General features: G+C 39.2%; 3 protein-coding genes across 3 annotated transcripts in view; 1 reads left to right on the top strand and 2 right to left on the bottom strand.

The window, feature by feature from the left end:
* Positions 1–661: 661 nt before the first annotated feature.
* LOC141656287 (cytochrome P450 CYP72A219-like) lies at positions 662–3,865 on the bottom strand. Its single transcript, XM_074463122.1, has 5 exons — positions 3,442–3,865; positions 2,618–2,835; positions 1,971–2,215; positions 1,512–1,881; positions 662–1,195 (listed from the first exon to the last, which is right to left on the bottom strand). Exons 1-5 carry the CDS (start codon positions 3,731–3,733, stop codon positions 764–766), a joined length of 1,557 nt encoding a protein of 518 aa, XP_074319223.1. The 5' UTR covers positions 3,734–3,865; the 3' UTR covers positions 662–763.
* Positions 3,866–6,959: 3,094 nt separating this feature from the next.
* LOC141656285 (C2 domain-containing protein At1g53590-like) overlaps positions 6,960–24,586 on the top strand; it is a 67,281-nt gene continuing 49,654 nt past the window's right edge. Inside the window, exons 1-2 of the mRNA XM_074463117.1 lie at positions 6,960–7,100; positions 18,640–18,714. Of these exons, the coding sequence (XP_074319218.1) occupies positions 6,975–7,100; positions 18,640–18,714 (201 nt within the window). The 5' untranslated portion in view covers positions 6,960–6,974. The remainder of the gene's footprint in view (positions 7,101–18,639; positions 18,715–24,586) is intronic.
* Positions 20,577–24,563, bottom strand: LOC141655766 (cytochrome P450 CYP72A219-like). The gene is made up of 5 exons (XM_074462824.1): positions 24,171–24,563; positions 23,716–23,933; positions 22,171–22,415; positions 21,717–22,086; positions 20,577–21,158 (listed from the first exon to the last, which is right to left on the bottom strand). Exons 1-5 carry the CDS (start codon positions 24,448–24,450, stop codon positions 20,727–20,729), a joined length of 1,545 nt encoding a protein of 514 aa, XP_074318925.1. The 5' UTR covers positions 24,451–24,563; the 3' UTR covers positions 20,577–20,726.

Below are 24,586 nucleotides of genomic sequence, written 5' to 3'. Positions count from 1 at the left end.
CATCATCCCTACGTTTTTCGGTAAGACTGCTTTATGATCGATAAATCCAACTTTCGTATATAGTTGTAAGATTACCATCGTTATATAAGTTGGGTGAGTCAGCACAGACACACTTTAATAATCTAATTAAAAGTTTCGAGTTTAGATACGAGAATACTAGCCTAGATGCCTTTAAATCATAAGGATAACGTTTTAATCTAACGTGGCAGTATGTATATTTTGGCGGTTAATGAATTAGTTGGATGAATTGTATGTATGTTTCTATTTTGTAGAGTACTAGAGTGTAGAGTTGTAGTACTCGTATATGTTTTCTATACGAGGTGCTGAAATCATAAGGCCGGATACTGTTTCTTGAAGACAAACCACTACGAAACTACATAAGGGAGCGGAATTCGAACATGATAGAGACAAAGCTAGCTAGGTTCAATTTTCACTTAAGTCGAAACATCAATCTTATCTATATTTTTAATTATAGTTAACTTTTTCCAAAAACAAACTATTGTAAGGTTTTTTCCCCAAAAGTTCGCCTGGTCATGACCTAATCAGATTAGCTTCAATTCGTCTCATTGATATGGGACTTGTTCACAATATTCCTTCTTATAACTACTACTGTTATGCGAGTTTTGACAAAAAATTACGATTATTATTAGTTGTCCAATACTTATATTAATACAATGTTTATTAGCACTTTGATAACAAAATCACATTAATCTTATTAAATACGATTATTATTATTACAAGACGCTAAATCTGACACTTTAACTTAATGACTCAATTGTTTCAAGATAATAGGAGCACCAAACTGAGGCTGAAGGGTGGAAATGGCAGCAGGGGCATGAGCATAAGACGGCGAAATCTCGAAAGAGAAACGTTGTAGAATCATGACTAACACTAATCTTGCTTCAGTCATGGCGAAATTTGATCCTATGCAAATTCTAGGTCCCCAACCAAACGAGAAAAATGATGTCTTTCCGTTTGTAGCTTTCGACATGCCTTGGCTAAATCTATCTGGTTTGAATTCCTTAGCATCGGAACCCCATATGGATTCGTCGTGTTGAACATGGAGCAGTGGCAAGTTAACTAGAACTCCTGCGGGTAAAAAGATGTCTCCGACTTTGATGTCTTTGCAAACTGTTCGGGTTAACTCTTGTACTGGTGGATATAGCCTCAATACCTCTTGTAATATCATGTTTACCTACCAACATAATAAGTTAATGTCAATTGTCATATTTTGGATTTTTTAGTTCCAGTCTTACAGACTTACAAGTCGAACCTAGTCATGTTAGCTCAACTTGGATAATTCGAGTCAAAGGTAGTTTAACTAAATTCATGCTTTGTTCTTTTGGACTTACTTTCAGTTCTTATATCTTCAGGTCAGTTCAAGTCCATTCAGTTATTTTCAGATTGGTTCAAGTTAGGTCAAATCCATTGAGTTCAGTTCAGTTCAGTTCAAATAATTTCAGTTCAAGAGAACAAGGCCTTAGAAAGTACATGTAATGCGTCATACGTACCATTTTAAGTTGGTTTAATCCATGAAAATCGGGAGTGTTGTCACCAAACGCGTTCAAGACCTCTTCTCGAGCACGTTGTTGCCAGTCTTGATGTTTACCCAACAATATCAACGTCCAAGCAAGCAAAGTCGAAGTGGTCTCTTGACCGGCTAAGAAGAAGATCTTGCACTCATCGATCACTTCTTCAAGACTAATCGAAATCTTATGATTTTTGTTAGCATTCGACTCCAATAGTACACCCAATAAGTCGTCCTTAGGCTTTGCTCCTGCTTTTATTGCGTTCTCCCTCTTCTTAATTATCTCCTTCAACAAAGACTTAATTTCCCGATCCAGTTCCATTATTCTCCTATTTACCTTTGTTGGCACATACCTACATACATATATACAATAACGGTTTTCTTATTAGGGCACACATTAGAAAAACCCGTATTATAACAGTGGATAATGAATAATACTAACCTCCATCCAGGAATATAAACTTGATTAATAATTGGAACAGCTACTTTAAGTTGCTCAGTGATAAGCTCAAAAATTCTTCTGCCTTCTTCATAGCTACTTCCGAAAGCAGCTCGAGAAATAACATCTGCGGATAACTTATGGAGATGTGACCATACGTCTATCTCGCACGAACCAGTCTCCGACACCATTTCCTCCCATGTATTGATCATCTCACTTGTGCTTGCACTAAACGCAGGAAGCATGAACTGCATCAACATAATCATTACCCATAATAGTAAGTAATTAATTAGAATACTTCATTATATATACTCCCTCCATTTATCTATTTTCTTCCCATTTGCTTTATTGCGGTATCCAAGACGGAACTTTGACTGTATTTTTTTACATCTATATGTTACTTTTTTTTGTCGGAATTTTTTTAAGTGAAAGATGCATTGACAATAAGTGTAAATGTTTTTGTTTTACAAATTTATATATTTTATTCCCCAACTTATCTGCGGTCAAAGTTCGGAAACTTTGACCTTCAAAAAGCAAATGGGAAGAAAATAGGTAAATGGAGGGAGTATTTGGTTTCGAGCTTTGTTAGGTTAAAACAGTCTTAAATAAGAAACAGTGATAAATAAAAGGATTAAGAATGAAAAAGAGACCTTCAACTTCTCCATGTGAAAAGCTGGATTGAGTAGCTTCCTATGTTTGGCCCACATATCACCTTCTAATTGAATTAAACCAGTGGCCACCACATTCAAAATTGGGTTTATTTGTGGTTTTTGAAATTCATTTATTTTAGTAAATATTTCCCTTATTGCTTCTGGTTCTGTAATGTTCACCATTGGTGTTGGTCCATCCCACATAATACATCTTTTGCCTGCAATTATTACATGTAATTAAGAATATTGCTAGTAAAACAAAAATGTAAAATTCATGTATTATATGTATCAAATATTAGTTGTTGATTTCTTTTTAACTATGTTACGCGCGTGACTCTGTAATCACTAATCAGAAGTAAATGTAAACCATTGATTAGAACACCAGAGCTGTAATTAATAACATTCTACCATGAACAATATCACTTAAATTAAATTGAGCAAACTTGTGCATGCATGAATGTTGATGTAACTAAATTAAATTTTACATTTTGGATTTGAAGAAATAAGTACTCCCTCCCATCTTTATATTTCTTCCCATTTTTTTTTTTTTGAAATCAAAGTTGACAAACTTTAATTTCACCATAAATAGCTCAAAAAGTAAATACTTTTACTAAATAATATTAACATATTTTTATTTATCATCAAAACACGTTTCACAAAATATTATTTTAAAAAAGCGTTATATATGTGTCAAAATTTACGGTCAGAGTACCGTCTCGAAAACTGTATAATAAATTAAAGTTAAATGAGAAGAAATAAAAAAAAATAGGAGGGAGTATTAGATAGGGTTTATCACATACTCCTATACTAGTATGATTATATACCATGGTTTTTCACGGTGTGGTGATAGAAAGGTTGGGTACGAGGAAGATGATCATTCGATAAATCGGACATAGGTTTGGATCTAGCTTCCGCAGTCATCCGAGCTTTATCTTTAGAGTCTCCATATAAGAGTTTGTAAGGGTTTCCTTGGAATCCTTGTTCTCTAAGAATCCTCTCTAATCTCTTGGGATTAAACCATACCCATTTTAAAACACGCCATGAGAATGTCACCGCTAAAATACAAGCCAATGATATCGCAATTGGCGATATTAATGCTGACGATAACGCTTCCATTCTGATTCTATTCTTATTCTTATTCTTATTCTTATGACGATGATACTTTTTCTGGTATATATGTGTGGTTGATTTGTTTGTAGTAGAGTAGCTTATTATAGTGTAGGAGGATATGAAAATAATTAATGGAAGTGGCTCTATTTATATAGTAGTAGTCACGTACAATTTTCAAGTTTAGACAATATAATAATAATGACAATAATATTTGAATGGGGTATGTAACGTGGTAATATCCGAAACATTGAATTTTGATTATTAATTTTTGTACTTCAAGTAATTTAAGTGGTCCGTTAAGTTTTTCCATATTCGTGTAAAAAAAATACGTATTTTGCATTGCATGGCCGAGATTTTGTTGCATTATGTGGCTTTCAAACTGAGTAAAATTCCATTTATACGTGTGTTTATATGAATTTCAGATCATTTTTTGCACGAATTCAAAAAAATTCACCGATCCAGTTTTGTTACGTTTCAGTATTTGCCATTTGGTTATGTATACAATATTGTACTCCGTATATACTAGTATTGCTCCTAATTTAAGATCGTTTTCGTGAATCCAGCTTAATTTTGTAATGATCAATTAGCTTAGTTTATACTCCGAATTTTGAAGTACTTCAACTAATACACTTAGGATATGTTTTAGCGATCTTGCTAACCTCCTTTAATTATGATGAAAATAAAACAAGATTCTAGCTAATTCAGCTTGCTAGTACTCTGAAATCCGAATTACGCTAAAACAAGGCGGGTTCTTTACATATGCATGCTTTGATGTTTTCCCTACTATAAATCTATAATGTTGCTGCCTTACCGGCATGCATAGTTTGACTAAATGCGGGTTTGGGTTTACACTGGACGTAGGTGGACGTACATAGATTTTTATTTGTTTGTGATTCAAATATGTCAGGTCTAATGTATTGTCTTGTGGATTTGACGGGCATGCATGCATGAATAAATCATTAGGGTCAAGTCAGTGATGAAATGAATAAAACCTATTATTATCCCATTTAATTGGTAATGTGACCACATGAGTGACGTGCACCCTGTAAACTACACATACAAACTGGAATTCTCGATGCATGAAATTCGTATACTTGGCCTCCAAGACATTTTACAAGAACAATCAAAAATAGAATTGTCTAGCTACTAGTACAAAACTTGCGTGCCCTCCATTGGAAACTCTATGGATATACTTTGTTCATGTATGTAGGCCTACCACATTGACATTATTCATCATAAATAAAGTCTTTTTTGTGTTTTCGTGTTTGTGACTTAAAAACACATTTTGAAGAAATTTCATGGCAATTAAACATAAACTATGATTTCAGTCATATATCACTAGACCGGGACTTGTGTTCCTAGAAGAATCTTTCTAAAATGATACACGAGTAGGTCATACCTTACGTCACTAATTATAAATTCCGTCGTCCATAAGTTTTCGAAAAGATGGTTTTATGATAAGTCCAACTTTCAAAATTCTATGATTACCCATAGTTACATATAAAAGTTGGATGAGCTAGTTAGCAAGTCTTTACTCTCCTTTTGGCCAATCATTATCTTTTCATTTTGACAAAAAGACCAAGGAAAAAGGAGATGTTCAATTACTAAATGATAAGTGGAACAAATTAAGTGTGAATGATCAAATTACTCATTAAGTTCATTCTTAAAATAAAAAAGGACAACAAATAACCGGACACCTTTAATGAAAAAAAACAAATGAAATGGGATAGGGATAGAGGAGTTAATGTTTTAATCTAATAAAAAGTCTCGAGTTCAGACATAAAAATACCATTATCTTTGAAAATCAGAGGTCTAGACTTTGTATACTACTCTTTTCATCTCATTTATATTAACTTTATATTAAGATAAACAAAAGTAATTAAATGAGAAGTTTTTCGAAAAAAATCTGAATTTTTTTCTAGAAGATGGTCCTATAGAATTCGTGGCTTCCTTCCTGTTAACTGATGTACGTACGGTTGAAAATCACATGTACAAAGATTGGTTGGTTGTGTTACGAGTACAAGTTTTTGGTTTATGGACCGATGAACTCTTGTCCGGGGGAGTCCGGCCCTAGCTAGCCACGATTGAGATTTTGTGGGCCATAGCCGATAGGTCGTAAGTTATACTCCGGCACTATAATAACACCTGCAATCAAATTCAATTGCATCAAGGTCCCCTGAGACTAGCAGAATCACGTACGTACTCAATAACCATTTCTCCGTTAATCTATTCACTACAAGAGAAGAGTTGTTTCGCTACTCAATCAGTTCCCTACTTGTTTGGCTCGCCAACCTAGTTACGTGTAACGCGTGATGGATCTATGCCTTCTTGTTTGCTTGGTGTAATTCTAATTCTCAACACAGTCTTATATATTAGATTCCAGCACTAGCCAGAGTAAGGTCGCAATGTTGCATACAAGGTCCTCTCGAAACCTACCAGCAACCCAAATTTACATTCCGTGTGTCACTACTTTGGTCCCAAATTGCAGCACCAAGAAACAAAATAGCTGAATAACTAAAGCATCACATACAAATATACAATAAAGGTAGCAGAATTCATCAAAAAAAACTGAATACTTTGAGGCAAATAAAGAACAATAGTTGGTCCCTTTCTTTTTAACTATTTAAATCAGTTGTAGAATTCACCGTCAAGCAAGAACTTGTATTTATTTGAACACCGACTGTGTGAAAATGTCCAATTAGTAATTCCAAAATGGGATAAATATTAGCTAATGTCCGACAAAATAACCTACGAGTACATAGCTAAGACAAATATTTAAAGACAAACATTTATAAGTCGACTTTACACGAGCATATTGCAACGTAAGTAATTTTTTTAGTAACTAGTCTTACATTAATACGAACGTACTTTTTTTTGTGATTCGGAGTGAGTTTATGCAATTTTTACGCAACTTATAGCTAACCGATAGCTTAGTCACATGGTAAGACAGTTATTTTTCAGGTAACATATACCTGAGCACGTGTCAGCTGAATCAAGAAGGTATGCAATTTCATGTCACTTTCCTTTTAATTAATTATTAGATTTAATCTAAGATCATCATCTTAAACTAAATTCCAAATAACTAATCCACTTAGATTTAATCAAAGATCATACCAAATCATTAAATTTATCAATTATGATACAAAAAACAAAAATCCCTTTTAATCCTGTTCTAATTTGATGTACAAAGAGACGACTTTTTAATTAATTAATCAATTAATTAATTAATTGGGTTTTGGGGGAAGAAATGGTGATTACAAAGATTTCATTGATCCATCATGTCGGAATTGTGCTGTTGTTACTATGGTTGCTCAATTCTTACAATTGTTGTCACTCATTTTTCTACTTTCTTTCTTTATTCTACCTGTATCAGGTTTGAATCATCCAAAGTTTTGATCTTTTTCTTTTTCTTTGTACCTTTGATGATTGTATGTTTACGTCAGTCTCGATCACTTGTTTACCTTTAATTAAAATAACTCTGATTATGAATGATTTGATATAAAAGGTAAACAAATGATTGAGACGGAAAGAGTAATACTTTTACAGTTTATGACATTGTATGTGACTATTTACGCAACTTATAGCTAACCGATTACCGATAGCTTAGTCACATGGTAAGACAGTTATTTTTCAGGTAACATATACCTGAGCACGTGTGTTTTGGTAAAAATTTACCGATTATGAATTTTATTAGGTGAGTGATAGTGATTAATCTATGGCCAATTATGATTTGAATGCAACGAATTTAACAAACGAATGAGCAACGAAATAAGAGAGTGACACGAGGAATTTTGGTGACGCGGAAAACCCGATGTGGGAACAACCGCGGGGGGAGTCGGAATCCCACCAATTTGGCACTATAATCGAGACGGAGTTATCCAATCGAGGAAATACAAGGGCTAATTTTCTACTGGGATATTGCTAGACGGTAGACGGAATTGAGTGAGTATGAGCGTTGAAGTGTGTGGAATGCGGTCCCCCTGCAATTGTGACTTGCTCCTCTTTATATCGTTGTTGTTGAATGCTAGGGTTAAGTCAACAACATCCTCTTAATTTCTGCTCCTGAATTCCTGCGTCAGTTACACCAAAATAGGAGGTGGTTGCTTGACTCATTCAATGCCCCATTAGTTGCTCCTTTAAATTCTCCATTAAATATTCCTCTATCTTAAGACTAGCCGTTATTGACTTTTTCCATGGAATGCTCCAATCTTCATATTCCCCCATTTCTGCATCTGCGTCCAGGTTCTTCCGAGCCAGAATCTGCTCCTGATTTTCAGCCTTCAATCCCCAAATAATAGGCAACAACTGTTGACCCATTTACTTCATCATTTACTCATTATGCTAAAAGATTCCCTGTTGACTCATCTTATGGTCCATATCGCGACACGTCATTAATCCTTCCCACTTGGTTTCGTCCAATGAATAGATGCCACGTCATTACTTGATAAATTTGCATTTTTTATCCCTAACAATTGCCCCCAATTTTCCTTCTCAGCCTCGAGATGAGGAGGGAAATTAGTCTTTCAGGATCTGGATGATATGTCGCTTGATATGTTGCTCTGCTTCTGCTTTATTTGTTGTACTGTTGTTGCTGCTTCTTGACTTCTCACCCCATTCTAGGGTTTGCTAAGCTTAAGGTTACTTCGGAAATGGTCCCGATTTAGAGGAAGAAAAGGGGCCACTGGGCTCCTCCTAAGCCTGCTGAGAAGAGAAAGGCAGATTCTGGTTCTGCATCTCGATCTACTGCCAGAAACATGGTTGCTATTGCTTCGGCCAGAGTCTACTTCTATTGAGATTACTTCACTTGCAACCATGCCCCCAATCTGTGGGTCTTGTTCCACCATTTGGGTGTGTTTCTTCTTCTGGAAATGCTTTTGTTTCTGGATATACTCCGGCACCTTGTTCTCCTGCTGCTGAGTTTCCCTGGAACTTTTGGCAAGTTCAGATTTCTCGAGAGATTTAAGTTTCTATGATGCCGAAGGTCGTACTTCTGGTGCTGAGATTCGCCTCTCATAGGCTCTGGATACTGAAGCTTCTCTAGCCTTCCAGGTGTAGGTGCTGGAATCTGAAAGCAAAAGAGAGAAAGTTGGTCGCAGAATTTCCTGAGAGTCTGAACCTGGATGTGCTGTCTGGTCTGGAGGGGGAAGTTGCTCCTGCTGACGTGCCAGATGCTGAGGAAGAAGTGACTTCTGCTGCTCCTGATATTCGAACTACTGCTTCTGAGACTGGGGAACATACTGACCTGGAGTAGTGATAGTTTTCTGCAACTGAAACTTATTTTGCTTGTTAGATAGTATCTGGCCCTGCGGGGCGTTGTATTTTGTTTTGCTTCTGATAAACAGTTCGGTATACTTTGGCCTGGTTCAGAGGACCAGACATATTTTGCTTTTCAACTCAAATATTTTCCGTTTGATATATCTTTGTGTCGTACCGTTGCTGGTGCAATGATTTGTGCATGCACGTCATTTGTTTGGCCATCGCTGTTTGGATGCTGGCTAAGGGGTCTAGTATGCCCACTCGTCCAGAGGAGCCAGGCTTGCGTGGGTGCTAATGCATCGCGGGAGGCTGGTTGTCCCGGTTGTACGTGCTTAGCCACGGACACACGCCTTCTGGCTGAGCTGTATCTGGTAGGCTGAGTACCCAGTTGTTGACCATGCTGGTGACTTAAGTGAAATATTTTTTCAAGTGGGTGATATTCCAGGATCTGGGAACCATTTGCCCTTCCAAAGTCATGAATCGGTAGGCTCCATTTCCAACTGCGCTCTCTACTTGGTATGGCCCCTCCCAGTTGTAGGCGAATTTTCCTGCTTGCTGGTTCTTGGTATTCTGGAAGACCTTCCTCAGGACCATATCTTCTACCTGCAGGGTTCTTACTTTTACATTCTTGTTATAGCTTCTAGCCACAGTCTGTCGGTAGGAAGCCATCCTGATCTGGGCGCTGGTTCTGAGTTCATCTATCGTGTCCAGATTGGTTGCCATTTCCACCTGATTCCGATCTTCTGTTATGCATCCATATCTGTGGGTTGGGACCCTAACTTCGGATGGGATGACTGCTTCTGCTCCGAACACCAGGCTGAAGGGAGTTTGTCCCGTTGCAACCTTTGGCGTGGTTCTGTCAGCCCAGAGAACCAGAGGTAGCTCTTCTGCCCATTTGCCCCCAATCTCCTCCAGCTTCTTTTTCAAGTTTTCGACGATAATCTTATTGGTGGATTCAGCTTGTCCGTTGGACTGGGGGTTCCTAGGAGTAGATTTCTGCAACGAGATGTTCCACCTAGCACAAAAAGCTTCTGTCTTATTTCTAATGAATTGGGACCCATTATCACATATGATCTCAGATGGAATGCCAAACCTCCATATGATATTGCGTTTAATGAAAGATATCACCTGGGTTTCTGTAACCTGGGAGAATGATTCTGCTTCTATCCATTTGGAGAAGTAGTCCGTCATGGCGAGCATATAGACTTTGTTTCCTGGTGCTCTAGGTAGTGGTCCCACGATGTCCATTCCCCACTTCATGAAGGGCCATGGTGATATAACCTGGTGCAGAGGCTCTGCTGGCTGGTGGCTAACGTGGGCGTGCCTCTGACAAGCGTCACATTTTTTTGCGAACTCCATGGCATCTTTGCGCATTGTGGGCCAGAAGTATCCCTGCCTCAGTGCCTTGTTGGACAGGCTCCTGCCCCCTGCATGGTTTCCGCATTCCCCACTGTGGAGAGCATGCAAAACAGCCTGAGACGCTTCCCGATCCAGGCATATGAGGTAGGGTCCAGCGAGGTATTTCCTGAATAGAACACCATCAATTAGTATGAATCTGGATGCTCTCATTTTAAAGCTCCTTATCTCCTTTTTATCTGATGGTAGGACATCATTCTGCAACCAGTCTAGGTAGGGTTTCCTCCAGTCTGGAGTATTTTCTTCACTGTTGGTGCTGCACACCTTTTCTGCTCCTTGCTGAGATTTTAGTGTTGCTGGCTCCAGCACGTGGACAATTGGTATTGTGGAGATAGTTCCTGCTTTGAAGGTTGCCCCCAGGGTGGCTAGTGCGTCTGCTTCTGCATTCTGGTCCCTGGGGATTTGCTTGATGTTGAACGTGACAAATCTGATTTTCAGCTCCTTTGCTACGTCTAGGTATGCCATCATCCTGGGATCCCTGGCCTCATAGCAGTCATTAACATGGTTCACTATAAGCTTAGAATCATTGCAAAACTGAAGGTGCCTGATTTTCAGATCCAGAGCCAACTTCAGACCCAGGATCAATGCCTCATATTCTGCTTCATTGTTTGTGGCCTTGAATTCGCATCGTACAACCTGGACTATGAGATCTCCCTGGGGTGACTTGAGGACCAGTCCTACTCCTGCTCCCTTGGCATTTGAAGTTCCGTCCACATGTAGCTCCCATACTTGTTCTCCTTTATCTTCTTCCGGACTCGAAAATGTCCCGCTCTGCGCTGGGTCCGGAGGGTCGGGCGTAAGTCGACACGAAGTCTCGCGAGCCACGGGACTTTATGGCCGTACTGGGTTCAAACTTTAAATCGTAACCGCTCAAGTGCACGGACCATTTAGCCATCCTCCCTGACAATTCTGGTTTTCTCATGATAGTCTTAAGAGGATAATTAGTTATCACAGAAATTGTATGAGACTCGAAGTAGGGACGCAATTTGTAGGATGCAGTAACTAGTGCAAGGACAAGTTTTTCTAGTGACGTGTACCTGGTCTCTGCTGGAAGCAGAGACTTACTGATGTAATATACTTGATGCTGTGATCCTTCCTGCTCTCGTACTAGTCTTCGCACCGATCGCTGCTTCGTGGATCGACAGTGCAGAACAGTGGCTCTCCTGGCTCTGGCTTTGTCAGGAGCGGTGGGGTGCTGAGATAATGTTTCAGCTCCTGAAATGCTTTCTCATGATCATTTGTCCACTCAAATCTTTGGCTTTTTCTGAGTACGTCATATAACAGTCTGCATCTGTCCGAAGACCTGGATATGAAACTGTTCGGGACGCCACTCTTCCGATCGACGTTGGACGTCTTTTGGTTTCTGCGGTGACTCCAGTGCGGATTGCTTTGATTTGTTCGGTCTTTGGCCTCTATCCCTCTCTGGGTCACCATATACCCCAGGAATTTTCCACTGGATACTCCAAAGGTACACTTCGTAGGATTCACTTCATTTGGTATTTCCCGAGGGTACTTGAAAGTTTCGCCAGTCTTTGGTGGTCTTTGTGAGGCTGCTTCGATTTGACGACCATATCGTCTATGTATACGTCCATAGTTTGGCCTATTTGCTCTTTAAACATCATGTTTACCAGCCTCGATAGGTAGATTCGCATTTTTCGGTCAAAAGGCATGACATTATAACAATAGATACCTCTCTCGGATCTGAATGCTGTCTTTTCCTGGTCATTGGGGTGCATCTTTATCTGGTTATATCCGCTCCAGGCATCCAGGAATGTCAGCATCTCGTGGCCTGCAGTAGCGTCCACCATGGCGTCTATGTGTGGTAGAGAGAATGGATCCTTTGGGCAAGCTTTATTTAAATCCGTGAAATCGACGCAGACCCTCCACTTGCCATTCTTCTTTGGAACCACCACCACATTGGACAACCACTCTGGATATTTTACTTCACGAATTTTTCCTGCAGCAAGCAGGTTATCTACTTCTTGGTTTATGACCTGGTTCCTTTCAGAAGCAAATTTTCTTCTTTTTCGCACGCACGGGTTTATAGCTTGGATCCACACTTAGCTTGTGAGTTATCACACTTGGGTCTATCCCTATCATATCATCATGTGACCAAGCAAAACAATCTATGTTAGTTCTCAATAACCGAACGAGTTCTTCACGAGTTTTACCTGTACATTCAGATCCAATGAGAACGATTCGTTACGGATGCGCAAGGCGTCTAGGGTGACTTTGTCCAGCTCTTCCTGCTGAGGCTCAATGTACTCGTCCTGGATGCGCTGGCTCTGTAATTGCTATGCGGGCGAACTGGTTGTTGGCTTCAGAGCCACCTTGTAGCAATCCTTACCTTCTTCCTGGTCCCCACGTATCTCTTGTACCTCCCAAGGTGTTGGAAACTTCAGACATTGGTGGTACGTTGAGGGAATTGCTTTCATCTCGTGGATCCAGGGCCTGCCAAGGATCACATTGTAAGTAGAAGGTCCATCAATAACCAGATACCTTACCTGTTTGTTTACACCCCCGGCGTAGGTTGGGATGATGATTTCTCCTAGGGAATGCTTTGTTTCGCCACTGAAACCAACCAAGGGAATTGCCTTCTTTGCTAGATCTTTCTCGGTGAATCCCATTCCTTTGAGTGTCTCCATCATGATCAATTTAACGGAGCTTCCGGTATCCACCAGGATCTTCTTCACCTTGCAATTTCCTATGGGAAGCGTGATGATTAGGGCATCGTGGTGCTGTTCTGGAGCAGACCCTGCGTCTGTTTCGTCAAAGGTGACTGACGGCACATTCTGGTGGTTAACCCTGCAGGAGCTTTCTGGTTTGTCTCCTTTAGTTCTGGTTGCATGCCTCTTAGCTGCTGAATAGGTCAGCCCACATAGCTCCGATCCACCTGTAATAACATTCACAGTTCTAGTGCAATGAGGAGGAGAGGATGGCAGAACCTGATCCGCTGAGTTTACTCTGGTTGTGTTTCTGGGTAGGAGGTGATCCAGGTTTCCTTGGTCATAGTGGAATTTGACTTCTTTTTGAGGTAGTGGCACTCATCGGTGTTGTGGGTGTTGCTGCCGTGGAACTCACACTTCTTGCCTGTGTCTCTGCTGCTGGGGTTTCCTTCTGGAAGTTTTGGCCATCTGACTCTGCGTCCCAGCTCCTTCAAGGCTTTGAATAGTCCTGCAAGATTGGTAGTGAAACCGTACTCACTTACTTTCGGAGGCAAATTTGCCTCGCCCTTTCCTTCAGAATTCCCAGATACTCTGTTCACGCTCCTGCTGTAGGGTTTGACTCTTTCATTTTTCTTCTCTACTGGAGCTTTTCTGGATACTGGGTCTGAATCATAAGTGCCTCTTACGGGTGCAGTGCTTCCTCCAACCTCATGACAGCAATTGCCTTTGATTGTACCTCCTCGAATGTAGTGCATAGATGCATGGTCAGGTCCTTGTATAGCTGTGAATCCTGGTGCAATCCTCGGCGGAAGGCTTGTATAGCGGTTGCTATATCGCACCTTGGAATTGACACTTTCTCCTTGTTGAACCTGTTCAAGTAATCACGGGTAGATTCCTCAAACCCTTGCAATATCCGGTAGAGGTCGCTGGTCTGCTTCTCCGGCTTTCTGCTGCTGGCGAACTGCTGGTTGAAGGCATTGACTAGGTCGGCGAAGCTGGTTATGCTCTTGTTCGGTAGGCCGACGAACCACTGCAGGGCTGCTCCTGACAGTGTTGATCTGAATCCCTTGCACATACAAGCTTCCTTTAGAGATCCAGTTGCGGTTATCACCATCATTTTTTGCTTGTACTGGTTGATATGGTCAAGTGGATCTGTGATTCCATCATAGTGTCATAGCTGGCGGTACACATCCTTTAGGAACACCGATTAAGGCTATGTCATCCACGAATGGTGAGTCTGCGTAGCTATCTCTGGCTGCTTTCTCCAACAGACGGGCTACGCCTGGTATCTTATACATCAGCTCCCTCAGCTCCTGGTATTGCTGCTCCAGCGAATTACCTGCTCCTGCAAGAAGGTTAGAAACAGGCGGAAAAGGACCAGCTGGTGTACCTCCTAGCCAGGGTGCTCCAGAAAATTGGCCTGGTGCTGGGAGACTGGTTACTGGTGTTGCACTGATTATGGATCCAGGCTGCCATCCTGGTGTCTGTTGCAGTCCTCCGGTCCAGGCTCCGCTGGTGAACTGGTTGCAGGATGGAATTGTTGCATTGAGGGCAGGTCCAGATTGCCACCCTGGTGTCTGGTGTGCGGGGGTACCTGAGAAGGATGGAAAGTCAGATCCTGATGGGGTGCTAAACAAAGCGTTACCTGTTGTCTACTGCAGACTGGGTGGATTATCGAATGACAGGCATCCCAATCCTCTGGGCTCAATTGGCTCGCTGAGTGCTACTCCTGTGAGATCTAGCCTGGTGACTAGTTCCGATGAAAGTGATCGATTCGACCCTCCACCGCTGGTTCTGGTACGAGCCTCTGGTGCTGATGTTGGCTTGGTCTGGACTGCTGTCACGATCTGAGCAATCAGGTTCTGGTTATCCTTCCTCAGATCCGCAACGGCCCGACGCAGATTGTCCATCCCCTGGATCATCACCTGCATCGGATCAAATGCTGGAGGTCCTCTGCTTCGGAGAACTTCTGCGCCTGAGCCTTCCTGGATCTGACTCCTGGGTACAGCTTCACTTCGGCTGGGGCTGCTTTCCCTACTGGATTTGGACTGACCGGATGCACCTGCTGCCTTTGGGGTCTGCGGTGGCTTCTGAAGCTGGGGCATGGCTCTGGTTGACATGCTGACGGGGATCGTCTGGCTGGATGCTGGGGATGCACTGACTGATCCCGCGGATGCAGAAGTAAATCCTGCTGCAGAAGATAGGGCTGACATACTCTGGCTGCTGGAAGGATTTTGGCTGGTTCCGGCATTGTGACGGCTGGTTCGGTTTTGCGAGGCTTGGCTATAGAAAATGATCACTATGCCCCACGGTGGGCGCCAAACTGTTTTGGTAAAAAATTACCGATTATGAATTTTATTAGGTGAGTGATAGTGATTAATCTATGGCCAATTATGATTTGAATGCAACGAATTTAACAAACGAATGAGCAACGAAATAAGAGAGTGACACGAGGAATTTTGGTGACGCGGAAAACCCGATGTGGGAACAACCGCGGGGGGAGTCGGAATCCCACCAATTTGACACTATAATCGAGACGGAGTTATCCAATCGAGGAAATACAAGGGCTAATTTTCTATTGGGATATTGCTAGACGGTAGACGGAATTGAGTGAGTATGAGCGTTGAAGTGTGTGGAATGCGGTCCCCCTGCAATTGTGACTTGCTCCTATTTATATAGTTGTTGTTGAATGCTAGGGTTAAGTCAACAACATCCTCTTAATTTCTGCTCCAGAATTCCTGCGTCAGTTACACCAAAATAGGAGGTGGTTGCTTGACTCATTCAATGCCCTATTAGTTGCTCCTTTAAATTCTCCATTAAATATTCCTCTATCTTAAGACTAGTCGTTATTGACTTTTTCCATGGAATGGTCCAATCTTCATATTCCCCCATTTCTCGCATCTCTGCGTCCGTGGTTCTTGAGCGAATCGCTCCCGATTTTCACCTTCAATCCCCAAATAATAGGCAACAAATCGTTGACCCATTTACTTCATCATTTACTCATTATGCTAAAAGATTCCATGTTGACTCATCTTATGGTCCATATCGCGACACGTCATTAATCCTTCCCACTTGGTTTCGTCCAATGAATAGATGTCACGTCATTACTTGATAAATTTGCATTTTTTATCCCTAACAACGTCTCAGCTGAATCAAGAAGGTATGCAAAATTTCATTCAAGTCTCAACTCTCAAGTCACTTTCCATTTAATTAATTATTAGATTATATTTAATCTAAGATCATCTTAAACTAAATTCCAAATAACTAATCCATTTAGATTTAATCAAAGATCATACCAAATCATTAAATTTATCAATTATGAAACAAAAAACAAAAATCCCTTTTAACCCTGTTCTAATTTGATGTACAAAGTATTGAGAATATTACTTAGCATATTCTAGTATCTTCTATGATGATCTTACTGATATATATTTAGTGTATAATAGTTCATATATTTCCTATTATTCCGCCTTGTACAAACAGCAAGTATATTTCTAGGTCAGTTTTATTCTCTTTGTAACTAGTATATAAACCTAGGTTGTAACTTTATTATTCATGCAATTCTAATGATATTCAAACCTTTTTCATAATTCTCACATGGTATCAGAGCCTCGTGCTCTTGATAGAGGGTAACTCCTCAGAGTAGATCCTTAGGCCGAACCACCCACCCAAAACCCGATTTCGCTTGGCCTTTACCATAAGTCTAGCTACAACCCATCTTCCGCTACAACCAACCCTAGAATTGCATCAAACCCCTCATCTATACATTGGCTACCACACTTTCAGCCACACACTCCATCCGAAAACTATGGCCAGTACCTTTTTCCGTCACCGTTAAACAATTAAAATAACAACCTTGCTCACGACCACGACCGAAACCTCCGAAACCTCGGCACCATTTATTGTCATCATCATCACTAACATCCTCTTAGTACAAACATCACCACAACAAAAATACCCATATGAAGCTTTACTTGTTCAAAATCATACTATTTCTCTTTCTCTTTGCATGATTGTCACGTAAAAGAACAACCCCACTTTTTTTTCTTGCTAAGTTAATCTCAAAGAAGGGATCCATTCCAGATCACAACCCCTATACCAGACCCGAAATACACCAATATCATGGTCACAACCTAAATTGTCCTGAAACCTTTGACCAAACCCATTTTTATTAAAAAAAAAAAAAAAATCAATGACAACCTACGGCAGAACATGCCATCCTCAAAAGCCCATCACTATGCACACTCAAATTATTCTTCTTGTTCTTCCTATTCAAACCAAGAGTGCCTACCTTTGTATTTTCATTACGGCAAAACCATCCTTAGCCATATGAGTCATATGACCTATCTCATCACTTGGATATGCACAAGAACAACAACACTATGCATGTATTCCATGCACACCTACTCCACCCTTACGTTCTCTACCCTCATTACCAACCCAAGTCAACCATTTTTAAGCACCCCTACATCTCCTTTGTTCAAATTCAGACCCGAGCCACTACGTACTCCATCTCGTCGTGGCGAATTGATCAAATTGTCAACACCAACCCACCATCAACTTATGGCCGTCACCTCTCCTGGCCACTACCAAAATGTTAGCCAAGCCAACCACTAAACCTCGGAACCACCCTTATGGTCACCATCAAAAACCCTCCAAAATTAAGCATTACTCTTCTGGATATTACGAACTTTATCACATTAACCACCTTTCCTTCTCTGCCTTTTCAATCTCTCTACTCCAAGTTTTGTACCATGACAACAAGTTGTCATGAAACCTCTCAATACACTAAACTTTTTTTTTTTGGCCACCACCCTCTTAGGCTCTTAGCCAGTTAAAAAAAAAAAAAAAAAAAAAACTTTAGTCAATCTCTGTTCAAACCCTCTACACGTTTCTTGATTCTTCTCTCATATAAAACTTTCATTTTCATGGCAACCCTTTTAAGATTTGACCATGATTCCAAACCGGCACAACCCACCCTGTTAAACTTTTCTCAAACAATTCTCTATATCATATTCAACTTATCAATGCTCTGACAAACTACATTCGACACACTACTTCATTCAACACACTACTTTCGATCCATTACTCCTCATCATTATCAAACCCACAACAACCTAATTCAAGTCACCAAGGCTCGAACCCAAGCAACCACCGCCTTTGCTCACTACTCCGCTCGCCCGTTCTCCCCTGACGCTCTGACTCGGAACCATCCATCGTGGCAGCCAATCTTCGGACGCACCACTCATTAAATTAATTTAATTAATTGAGTTTTTGTGGGAGAAATGGCGATCACAGAGATTTCATTGATTCATCATGTGGGAATTGTGATGTTGTTACTATGGTTACTCAATTCTTACAATTGTTGTCACTCATTTTTCTACTTTCTTTCTTTATTCTACTTGTATCAGGTTTGTTATTTGTATCATCCAAAGTTTTCATCTTTTTGTTTTTCTTTGTATCCTTTATGAAATTGCATGTTTACGTCGTCTCAGTCGTTTGTTTACCTTTCATTAAAATGACTCTCACCAATGAGTAATCAATCTCATTTTGGTTTTTCTAATTTGGGCATAGGTTAATGAAACTTACACTGTGAGATTAAGGAAAAAGTTGCAATATGATGAAAGAAAAGCAGCTAATCAAAGAAGGGTATTTTCTTTGCCAACCTTTTGTGCTTTTTGTTTGGTGACTTTCATTTGTTTTGATGGAAAGTTGATGTGGAAAGTTGCTTACCTAGGCTCCCCTAGGTAAGTGGGAATTCCTGTTTCCTACATCCCAACCAAACAAATTTCTTCCATTTCATGTGATTTACAAAATCATGGGAACTCTTACTTCCCTGGAACTTTAATTCCCTTAGCGAAACAAACGACTCTAGTCTCTAGTATTGGTCTCTTTCTCTTTCCTTGGTTTTTGTACCAAAAACAAAGAACAACAAATAACCGTACGGAGGGGGAGGAGTATTTATTTCCACTAATCTGCAAACATCTTGCGCATTTGTGAGAACATCCACAATAGAGAGGATTGAGCCTCCTTTTAACCCTCTCTCTCCTCTAAGAGGACATCCTCTCTATTGTGGGAACTATGTTGGGTGTCCTCTTGTATAGAGGAAGATGGGTGCTTCCTCTACTTTTAGAGGAAAGTAGAGGAAAGGTGACATAGGCCCTTGTGCCCACAAGCTAATGTTTTTTTGCCATATGGATAATATTTTAATTTACAATTTTTATTTATTATGGAAAAAAAATTACTCAATATACTTTTAATTGTTATTGTACATTCATATTTGTACGAACATATATGGAATATGTTTCAAGACTCGAACATAAACTAAAAATATGCATTACAATTTAATGTTAAGTTTCATGTATTTTGTTTTATAAATTTTATATCTTACTTTGTATTATGAATTTGATTTGTTTTGTTTTATGAATTTTATATGTTATTTAATTTAGCAACACAAACTTTTTTAAAATTAGTTTAATTAATTTGTAAATTATTAAAACAATATAAAATAACCCATAATATTAAATATAAATAAAATAAATATAATAATAAGAAAAATAATATAAGAGGATCCTCTCTATTGTGGAGGAAAAAAGATGTAGTAGAAATGAAGAGGATGTAGATAGTGGGAAATGAGATGGATGAAAGAGGAAATGAGGTGTCAAAAAAATAGAAAGAAAGAGAAAAAATAAGAGGATGAAACCATCCTCTCTATTGTGGGTGCTCTGATTGTTTATTCATGTTTTTACAGGAACAAAAAGAGAGTTGCGCTTATTTGTTGAATTCTCTTTCCCGGAAGTTTTTGTGTTCTCTATATACTAAAGATTAAACCTCCTTAAAATTTTCCGTTCATAGTGCACAATTTAAGTAAGGCAACTATTATAATGGTAATAAATGCTTATTACTCGTATATAAATTTATTCATTTAAATTAATTGAAAATTATTATAATTAAATCATTAGCTTTGTAAATTAAAATGAAACACTATACACTATTATTATTGATTTTCACTAAAAAAATCATTATAGAAATTTGAAAACAAATTGTAAAGTGATTATCAACTCTTATAAATCTCGTAATATTTGTTAACTCTTTTGATTAGTTTTTAGTTTCATTTTTTTTCTTAAATCAACATACAGGGAAATGTGAAAAATTTAATAAGCTATTGGTCGAAAATTTAAAAATAGTACTCCCTCCAATTCGTTATATTGTTCCCATTTGCTTTTGGCACGATACTTAAGAAATACTATTAAAAATGAATAAAGGACATTGGTGGGGTTGATGTTAGGAGAGATAGATGAATTAATAGGAGTTAAATAATGAGTTGTGGGGCCAAAACATTAAGAAAAGTAATAAAATAGGAGTAAAAAAGTTGTGTGGGGTTTGATTATAGGAGAGAGAAATGAATAAAATAAGAGAAAAAAGTTACCAAAAAAGGAAAGGGGAACATTACTTGAATAATCCGTTTTGGGAAATAGGGAACATTATAGCGAATTGGAGGGAGTATATACTTAAAAAGATAACAATCCTATATATACCATACAAAAATTACACGGCCGGTCTAAACTAGTACATAATACAATGATTATTAGGGCTTGGATAACAAAATCATTTTAACTAATCTTATTAAATATTACAGTACGAGATAATAAATCTCAAATTTAATGACTCAATCGTTTCAAGATAATAGGAGCACCAAACTGAGGCTGAAGTGTGGCCATGACAGCAGGGGCATGAGCATAAGACGGCGAAATATCGAAAGAGAAACGCTGTAGAATCAGGACCAAGGCCAATCTTGCTTCAGTCATGGCGAAATTTGATCCTATGCAAATTCTAGGTCCCCAACCAAATGCAAAAAATGACATCTTTCCGTTTGTAGCCTTGGACATGCCCTGGCTAAATCTATCTGGTTTGAATTCTTTAGCATCGGAACCCCATATGGATTCGTCTTGTTGAACATGGAGCAGTGACATGTGAACTAGAACTCCGGCTGGTAAAAAGATGTCTCCGACTTTGATGTCTTTGCAAACTGTCCGATTTGCCTCTGTTGGTGGTGGATATAGCCTCAATACCTCTTGTAGTATCATGTTCACCTATCAACATAACTTTCATGTCATATTTAAGATTTGGGATATTCTTTTGTGTAACTCTGAATTTTTTCATTTTCTATGTCGTACGCCTCGTTTTTCACTAAAAAACTTTGACCGACAATAATTCTATGTTATGAGTTCAGAAAACGATATTTTTTTTTCAAACCAATTATCTCGTCAAGGCCTTGAATTTGAAAAAAAAAAGTCGCTGCTTTATGAACTCGTAGCCTGTAGTTATGGTTGGTCAAAACTTTTTTAATAAATAAACTTTAGCCGATCATAATTCCCGACTACGAGTTGAGACGTCCGTGAATTCCTTTTTCAAACTGAAGACCTCTTAAAGACGTTCAATTTGAAAAAAAAGTTTATCGTATTCTGAACTTGTAACCAAAAGTTATTGATGGTCAAAGTTTTTTTGCACGAAAAGAATGATATATCTTAGAAAATGAAAAAGTTGAGATGTACGCGAAAGATTTTTTTAGTTATGTACTCAAAACTCAATTCTAGTCATGTTAGCTCGACTTGGATCGATCAAGAAAATTAGTAATGTGCCATACATACCGTTTTAAGTTGATTTAATCCATGGAAATCAGGTGCTTTGTCACCAAATGCGTTCAAGACCTCTTCTCGAGCTCGTTGTTGCCAATCTTGATGCTTACCCAACAAAATCAACGTCCAAACAAGCAAAGTCGAAGTGGTCTCTTGACCGGCTAAGTAGAAGATCTTGCACTCATCGACCACTTCTTCAAGACTAATCGCAATCTTGTGGTTTTTGTTAGCATTCGACTCCAATAGTACGCCCAATAAGTCGTCCTTAGGCTTCGCTCCTGCTTTTATTGCGTTTTCCCTCTTCTTAATTATCTCCATTAACAAAGACTTGATTTCCTTATCAAGTTGCATTATTCTCTTATTTACCTTTGTTGGCACGTACCTACATATACAATGACGGTTTTTCTTAGGGCACACATTAGAAAAACGAATCCGTGTTCTAATAATAATGGATGTATTCACTAACCTCCATCCAGGGATATAAAGTTGATTAATAATTGGAACCGCCAATTTAAGCTGCTCAGTGATAAGTTCAAAAATTCTTCCGCCTTCTTCATAGCTACTTCCGAAAGCAGCTCGAGAAATGACATCCGCGGATAACTTATGAAGATGTGGCCATACGTCTACCTCGCATGAACCAGTCTCCGACACCATTTCATCCCATGTATTGATCATCTCCGTTGTGCTTGCACTAAACGCTGGAAGCATGAACTGCATCAACATAATCATTACCCATATTTTAATGCTTAAGCAATAATTATTTTAAGGTTTTGGTTGAGACGATGGTTCATAAACATGATATCAGAGCCAACGTGACTAAGGGTCTGTTTGGATAGGAGGATTTGGAGGGAAAGAGAGGGGAGGGAAAGGAAGGGATGATAAATCCTTTGTTTGGTTAGCAAAATGGAGGTGAAAGGATTTTGAGGGGAGGGAAAATGAATCCCTCCACTTCCCCCCTCCAAGCCAAATTATTTCCTCTCCAACAAAGGCAAGATTTGGAGGGAAAATGACCTCCTCCATTCTCCCTCCCCTTCCCTTCCATCCCTTTCTCTTCCCTCCTTCTCCCTCCCCTCTCTTTCCCTCCACTTTTACTATCCAAACACACCCTAAGGGTGTGTTTGGATACCATTTTAGGAGGGAAAGGAAGGGGAGGGGGAGTGAGGGGAGGGAAAGGTAGGGGAGGGGAGGGGAGAGAAAATGAATTATTGTTGTTTGGATAACAAAAATGATGAGAGGGAGATGGAAGGGGAGGAAGAGGGAGATGGTAGAATGGATGGAGGATGTTCATGAAATGAGAGTCAAAAAAAGTTTTCCTTCCAAATCTTGCCAATGATGGAAAGATTTTAGTTTGGTCTAATGGAGGGAAATTAAATCCTCCCATTCCCCTCCCCTTTCATTTCCCTCCTTCCATATATTGTAACCAAACAAAGGAAATTGAACCCCTCCCTTTCCCTCCCCTCCCTTTCCCTCCAATTCTCCCAATCCAAACACACCCTAAAGGTCACCGGTCCAAATACTTAGCCTCCAGTATCTCACAAATTGAAATTTTAGCACATCGTACTTAGCCTCCAATATCTCCCCTCCCTTTCCCTCCACTTTTACTATCTTGTGCACTAACCACTCATCAATCCCAATGAGCATTTGAGTGAGGGAGGCGTACTAAGACATAAAGATAATAATTGGGCCTCAACCATTTCCGGCGAAGCTAGGATTGAAAGTCATCAGCGGCAAACGGGTAATAGTATAAGATAATTTTTATGAAAATTTAAAATTTTAACTAAAAACTTCAAAATTTTCCAACGCCAGAAGGGGTGAGTGCCCTGCTTGCCCGCCTCCTCGCTCCAGTCCCACTTACGATGGGAAACTATATATGCTGACCGTCTTAACTTAAGACATCTGAAAACCTTATTTTATATTCAGCTCTATTTTAATCGGATGTGAGAGTCGTCTTAAGACGATCTTAAACAAGAAATTGTTCGTGATCGATTAAAGGATTAAGAATGAAAAAGACCTTCAACTTCTCCATGTGAAATGCTGGATTAAGTAGCTTCCTATGTTTAGCCCACTTATCACCTTCTAATAGAACTAAACCAGTGGCCACCACCTTCAGAATTGGGTTTACTTGTGGCTTCTGAAATTCATTTATTTTAGTAAATATTTCCCTCATTGCTTCTGGCTCTGAAATGTTCACCATTGGTATTGGTCCATTCCACATAAAACATCTTTTACCTGCAATTAATCATATATTCCACATAATTAATGTACAAATTAATATATCATCAGATGTACAATTACCATAATTAATGAATAAATTATATAGTAAATCATTCTTTATACATTCTTATTATGTTTCCTTAGGTCACACGTAGAAGAACAAACGTGAACTAATAAGTTGTGCATGTGCATAAATTAAACTAAACAATTTGGATATGAAAAAAAAAGTACTAGGGTTTATAACAAATATACCATAGTTTTTCACGGTATGGTGGTAGAAAGGTTGGGTACGAGGAAAATGATCATTCGATAATTCAGACATGGGTTTGGATCTAGCTTCCATAGTCATCCGAGCTTTATCTTTAGAGTCTCCATACAAGAGTCTGTAAGGGTTTCCTTGAAATCCTTGTTCTCTAAGAATCCTTTCCCATCTCTTGGGATTAAACCATACCCATTTTAACACACTCCATGACAATGTCACCACCAAAACACAAGCCAATGATATCACAATTGACGATAACGTTATTTCCATTCTTAATTATTCTTATTCTTATTCTTATGACGATGATACTAATAAGTAGAGTAGCTCGCTTGCTTATAGTAGTTTAGGAAGATATGTAAGGAATTAATAGAGTGAATGTAAGTAAATGTAGAATTGAAGGGGATGT

This window comes from Silene latifolia, chromosome 5 (assembly GCF_048544455.1).
Source record: "Silene latifolia isolate original U9 population chromosome 5, ASM4854445v1, whole genome shotgun sequence".
NCBI lineage: Eukaryota > Viridiplantae > Streptophyta > Magnoliopsida > Caryophyllales > Caryophyllaceae > Silene > Silene latifolia.
The sequence above is the reverse complement of the archived record's forward strand: the minus strand, read 5'-3'. Positions and strand labels throughout refer to the sequence as shown.

Coding starts and splice junctions, on each gene's coding strand:
- LOC141656287 (XM_074463122.1), bottom strand. CDS start 3,733: ATGGAAGCGTTATCGTCAGCATTAATATCGCCAATTGCGATATCATTG. Junction 2,836..3,441: donor CCACACCGTGAAAAACCATG/GTATATAATCAT, acceptor TAATAATTGCAG/GCAAAAGATGTATTATGTGG. Junction 1,882..1,970: donor GTTTATATTCCTGGATGGAG/GTTAGTATTATT, acceptor ATATGTATGTAG/GTATGTGCCAACAAAGGTAA.
- LOC141655766 (XM_074462824.1), bottom strand. CDS start 24,450: ATGGAAATAACGTTATCGTCAATTGTGATATCATTGGCTTGTGTTTTG. Junction 22,087..22,170: donor CTTTATATCCCTGGATGGAG/GTTAGTGAATAC, acceptor TTGTATATGTAG/GTACGTGCCAACAAAGGTAA. Junction 21,159..21,716: donor GATTAAATCAACTTAAAACG/GTATGTATGGCA, acceptor TTATGTTGATAG/GTGAACATGATACTACAAGA.